The 6,000-nt window shown below is 39.5% G+C and overlaps 1 protein-coding gene across 1 annotated transcript in view; it reads left to right on the top strand.

Moving 5' to 3' along the window:
• The first annotated feature begins 276 nt into the window (after positions 1 to 276).
• The window catches only part of tmem132e (transmembrane protein 132E), a 450,599-nt gene continuing 444,875 nt past the window's right edge, over positions 277 to 6,000 (top strand). Inside the window, exon 1 of the mRNA XM_055200522.2 lies at positions 277 to 1,382. Coding sequence (XP_055056497.2) covers positions 1,325 to 1,382 — 58 coding nt within the window. The 5' untranslated portion in view covers positions 277 to 1,324. The remainder of the gene's footprint in view (positions 1,383 to 6,000) is intronic.

Raw genomic sequence — 6,000 nt, 5'->3', positions numbered from 1 at the left:
GGCTATTGAGGATTAGGATTTAAATAGTAAACATGCTACAGTATTTTGTACTTTTTTTAAGTAATGTATTTCGATTAACATAAACACATAAAAAGTACTGTAGTACGGTAAAATGTATAATTAACAGTAATGGAAAAATAGCCTAAAAATTAAAATCATATTGCCCAAAAATATAATAATTTTGTATTCTTTCCTTTTTGGGGTCCCGTTTTGTCACTTATGTTTATATTAAATGAACCCTTAAAAGACGGACGCATGCAAACGTCAGACGCGTGTCATATGACCGCTGTGAACTGAAGAGATTCACAGACGGTTCAAGGAATTCAGGCGCTACTTCAGCTTCGCGTCCCAAGCGCGCGTCCAGCGGAACGCAACGCACGTCACGTCACCAACAGCGCGTAAACTTACAGTAGGTTGTGTGGTGTGTGTGACTATATGTGACACGAACGGGGTGATTTTGAATCTCATGAAGCAGAGCCTGCGGTGATTTTCCTTCACAGACCGGAGCGCTGCATTGTTGAATCGTTTGGTTTTCTCGGAGTTAATAAACGGGTTTACATCAACGGTAAAGGAGATTTGTCGCGCGCAATAGTTTGACATGAGTGGTTGACCAGCTCTTCAGTGAGAAATTTAAAGTCTTGAGGACTTCATGAAGGCAGAACGCACTTTTCATCGGAGTGCACGAGGGCTTTAGCGTTCATCTTCTTCACGCATTGCTGGGCCACGGTCCGGTCCATCGCAGAACTTCAGTGGACTGAGCGCGCACCGGGGAAACGGATCTCGCACCTTTAACACAAAAAGAATACGCTTTTAAGGGGAAGTTACTACAATACACATAAAGAAAATCCAGATTAACCATAACTAAAGGAACGCGTTATGTGTTATCTGTGCCTGATGCTTCAAACCGGCGATGTTTTGTCAGATTAAACTGACGATCGATCTGGATTTGTGTCTAGTGTAAAGGACGCCACTGGAATTGCGCTTCATGCATCCACACACTCACGGATTTACAGTGTAAATTAAAGTCTCTGGACACACAATCCTTGTCGTGTGGATTAAAGAGAAAGAGAGACACGCGTGGGAATCGAGACACCTGAGTCGGATACCTGTAACTTTTCCCTCTCAAAGGCTGCCTTCATCTCGGAAGAGATTTCGCTTTTGGTCGCTGTCTGTTTTAACTGGTTTGGTTTTCAGTGATGTACGCTCTAGAGAAAGTTCACGAGGCTCACCATCAAACGTGGGCATTTGCGACTGGACTGTAGACGCTGGTCGGGAGATATCCGTTATTTATCGTCGCAAACGGGATTTATTCTGGGAAACTACGATGTCCGTTACGCGGTGCTGGTTGGAGACTCTGTTGCTTTATATATTAATTTCAGAAGGTAAGTCTGCTAACGCCTGTTTTCTTCCCGTGGGAATTTACTTGTTTGTCATGTTTGATGTTATGAATGACTGCAGTATTGGATTTTATAGGTTCGGTTGTGCTGCAGTGGATTTTATTAAAGTCTTAATTGGTAATGCCGCGCGCATACACTAAGCGCAAAACATGGAGCGAATGTAACGTTTGAAATTCCTATCCTCCACCCTCGATACGCGTAAGATAAATATCCACATCGCCTTTTTGACTAAATAAAAATGCTTTCAGTGAATACAACATATACTTTTAACTCAAACACAGCGACTGTCCGCAAGGTGGGAGCACAGAAGCTCGAGATAAACCGTGACAAAATATGCGCACGTTAGAAGTGACATGTCAGCGCTGTTTATTCGCATATCTTAGTTAAAAGCGCATTGTTTTCGATAGGCTATCATTTTTATAAATGAGATCATTCAGTTCATGTATTTGATTGCGTTTGGGTTTTGTTGACTAAAAATCTTTGAATTTAAAATGGCTCATTCATTGTGGCACACTACTTTAACCTTCAAATTAATAAACTTTATTTTTCTTTCTTTCTTAGTTTACTTTCTTTTGACCTTGTCTGTTATGGTGGTCTTGTGAAGACGTAAAATATTTTCATAATATGCAGCTTGTTTATCAGGAAAACTGTAAATAACTCTTCAAACATAGGTCTTCAACCTTTTTCAGGCCAAGGACCACAATAGAGAGGAGTAGCAGGGACATTGGATTTACATACTGGTTATGTTACCAAAAATATAAAAAAAGAAATAACAATATTTAATTTTTTTGGTATACACAGTGACATACTGTTAACATAATACGTAACATTTTAATTTTATTGAATACATTTTAAACTGGGAACGATATGCTCTTTACTTTAATCAAGTTTACATTTTTTTAATTAAGTTATTAATGCATTTATTTGATGCCTGATTACATAAAAATTATTTGCACCATATCTGGACGATCCCCGGTAATACCACTACGGACCCCCAAGGGGCCCTGGACCCCCTGTTGAAGACCCATGTCTTCAAGTTACAGTAATGTAAGGTTCTCTGTTGCTGCAGTTTTAGCATGATTTAGCTGCCTCTCTGATTGCCAGTGTAAATGTGGACAGATAAATAAAAGACATTCACATCATAGTCTCATACTTTGACCAGTTGACATTGTATCTCCATTAAAACTGCTTATTAGTCATGCACAAACTGTATTAGAGTCAAAACACTTATTCACGATGACGATATAGTGTCTGTTTATATATTTGGCAGGCATTAATAGAGCAGTCTTTGAACTCATCCATTGAGGTTTGTTCCATCTCATCCTGTTTTCTTTTCATGAAATCACAGGAGTCATCAAACATTCATCTTTACTGTAACCAAAGGCACTGTAATCTAAAATGGTATTTGACAAAAACGTATGCGAAACGGATTTTCACTTTCGATTTTAAAATTTGGCAATTTGGCAATTGCTAGTTCATTTAAAAATGTCCCTATAAGGTTAGCGGCTAAATGACACTTTTCAATGATTCATGTCATTATCAAAGGTCAGTCGTGTCTATAATGTCATGTGTCAGGTACTGTCCAATACAATTGGGCATGTTTTGACAACAATGCCACTCAGCTATAAGCTTCCATTTGTAATCCCGGCAGCATTCATCTGCAGCTGATACTGATGTGCTGGCCCAATTTATTGCCCGAGTACAAGGACATCTCCTCGGCTTTCAGTTACACGAGTGTCAGACAGAAACCAGACATAACGATCAGGGTTTACGAAAACATCAACAAACCTGAGACGCCGTGTGCTCTCTAGGAACGTCTTGTTGTTTGTTAATCCACAATGTCGCACCTGTGCGGAGAGCCCTGGTTTGGTTTCCGAGCTGCATTGCCGTGAAACCAAATCATCTGGAAAGGAATAGGTTTGTTTTGTTCTCGTGTTTTATTTATAAGGGTTGGGATATAACATCGGTGGAGCATCAGTGCTTTGATTGTTAGACCCTCGTGTATCTCTTCATCCTAGTGACAAACAAACCTGAAATTATGGCTGACAGGAGTTCTTATTGAATTCTGATGTGGATGTGAGTCATCTTTATCCCGATTCAGATTTTTGTGATGACTGTACATTCTTTTCCATTTATAACTTTAACAAACAATGAAACTAGTGCTGATCTATAAATGAGCTGTCTTTACATAATTGCACAGTCGTGGTTCCTACTTTATTCTTGCGGATACTTTATTTTCCTCAAAATTTAAATTTTTCTTTCAAATAAAGTTGTAATGAATCCCTAAAAAACAGTCCAGTCCACAGACCCCTTAAATACCTTCATGGAGTCCGCACCCCGCACTTATTTTAAAGCATTCATGTAAATGATCAGAAACAGCCATCATAAATCGTGTTATAGTCCACATTGGACATTTGGTTTATAATCGCAAGTCATTATTACTGTAAGAGAGTGTAAACAGCTGTATATATTTTATAATAGGGACTCACGGTGAGATCCCAGTTTGGCAGGTTACAATGTTTTAGATTTGCATAATGGTTACGAGCGCACCTTATGTCAGCTTTTTGCATGCCACAGCTCGCACATGGCATGTGAGGCGAGAGCTTGTTTGTTATTATTTGTCCCTGTTTTCATCTACCGCTTCGTATGAGGTCCTCAACAGACTCGATGAAATTTGTACAGGTTAACTTGGAACTAATTCAATTTCATAATAGGATTTACAGTAGGTTGGTTTGACATTTGTAAACTAATTACTTACCAAATGTTGATGTCAGTTTGAGAGAAAATATAAAAAAATGATAAAAGTTTGTCTTTTTAGCAGAGTATCGCCTTTCATCATTCAGAATATTTAACACTTTGCTCACGCATGCACTTTTTACAGCTATGATCTCCAGCGTGCTGTGTTGAATCGTGGAATAATGGAGTAATAGCATTAGCAGGTACCAACGGCGAATGTTGTTTTTTGATCTGAATTGAAAGGCAGCTTTGTGCAAGAGTGGTGCTTCCTAAAAATATGGCATGACTTAAGACTCCCCACGTCTGCCCTGAGGCCATAATGGCTTTTCTCCTGAAAGAATGCAACTTGTTTACATTCACTGCACATTGCCCTTTGAATTAAAGACTTTCCAGTCTCAAGCGCTGCGATCAACAGCGCCAGGATGGCCGCATCCGGTTCAGTGCTTTTGTATTTTGCCTAATGGCACAATATTGGTGTAGCCTAGCATCATTAAAACATCCTCTTTAAGTTCGGAGTTGACCCTTTAGTCTTGCAAGATAAATTGCCTCTCTCCAGACAACCTGTCTGACCCATCTGACTACCAATCAGACCATTGTGCGGAAAAAGGTGCTTGTCTCCTCCAGAATATTGAGTTTGATGCCGACTGTGTTCATTCATTGCTTGAACTGTTCTGTCTGTCTATCTATCATATCTGCCTACCTACATTTACCGTTTAAAAATATGTAACATTTATTTAAGATTAATTTGTACTTTTTATTTGAAGAAGCTGGATAGTAATCAATAGTGGCAAAATGTTAAGCAAGTATTTACGATTTGTATACTTTAGCCAGGGTTGCCAGGTCGGCATAACAAAACCAGCCCAATGGCCAGTCAAAACTAGCCCAAAAAAAGCCCTTATGCCAAACTCAAAATATTGAACTCCCATACCTAAAATACACATTTTACATTAACTTTTATGCATAACACAAATTGCTATATGTAAGTGATTATAAACACTGATTTTAAAGGACAAGTTCGGTATTTTACACTTAAAGCCCTGTTTTCAGATTGTTTATGATGAAATAGAACGGTTTTGACTGAAATTTCGACATATGCGGCTGCCCCGAGAATTTTTGCGTGTTTGTGTTTCACCTCCCACCTTTACAATGGGTTTATAGGTGCACAGGAACAATCCTTCCTATAATGCATGAAACTTTCATTTACAAAGACGTGAAACTCGCCGAGTGGTCAGGGGTGTTCACTGATATGCTCTCACAAAAATCGCTGCAAAAGACGCATTCCAACAGGTTTTATCGTAGTTTTTGTCCAACTCCATTGACTTGTATTAGATGTGCTATGAGGTATGGTATTACTCCACGCCGGGAACTTTGTTTGTATTCTTGCAATTGGCAAAGTCGGATTATCGCCACCAACTGGGCTGGAGTGTTTATTATTCAAGCTCTCAGCGGAAGACTATACGGGTGTGAGGCGTTTGGAAAAATAGGTCAACAAATGCTAAAACACCTGTTGGAGGGCATCTTTTGCGGCGATTTTTGTGTGGGCGTATCGGTGGGCGCCCCTGGCCACTCGGTGAGTTTCACGTCTTTGTGGACGGAGGTTTGGTGCATTTTGGGAGGGATTGTTCCAGTGCACCTATAAACCCATTGTAGAGGTGGGAGGTGAAACAACGATCACCCGAAAATTCTCGGGGCAGCTGCATATGTTGAAATTTCAGTCAAAACCGTTCTGTTTCATCATAAACAATCTGAAAACAGGGCTTTAAGTGTAAAATATCAAACTTGTCCTTTAAAAATAATAGGGCTGCACAATTAATTGCATGCAATTATCATGCGCATTTCGTCAGTAAAGCCGGTTCTGTGATTAGTA

Source organism: Misgurnus anguillicaudatus, chromosome 22, assembly GCF_027580225.2.
Source record: "Misgurnus anguillicaudatus chromosome 22, ASM2758022v2, whole genome shotgun sequence".
NCBI lineage: Eukaryota > Metazoa > Chordata > Actinopteri > Cypriniformes > Cobitidae > Misgurnus > Misgurnus anguillicaudatus.
The sequence above is the reverse complement of the archived record's forward strand: the minus strand, read 5'-3'. Positions and strand labels throughout refer to the sequence as shown.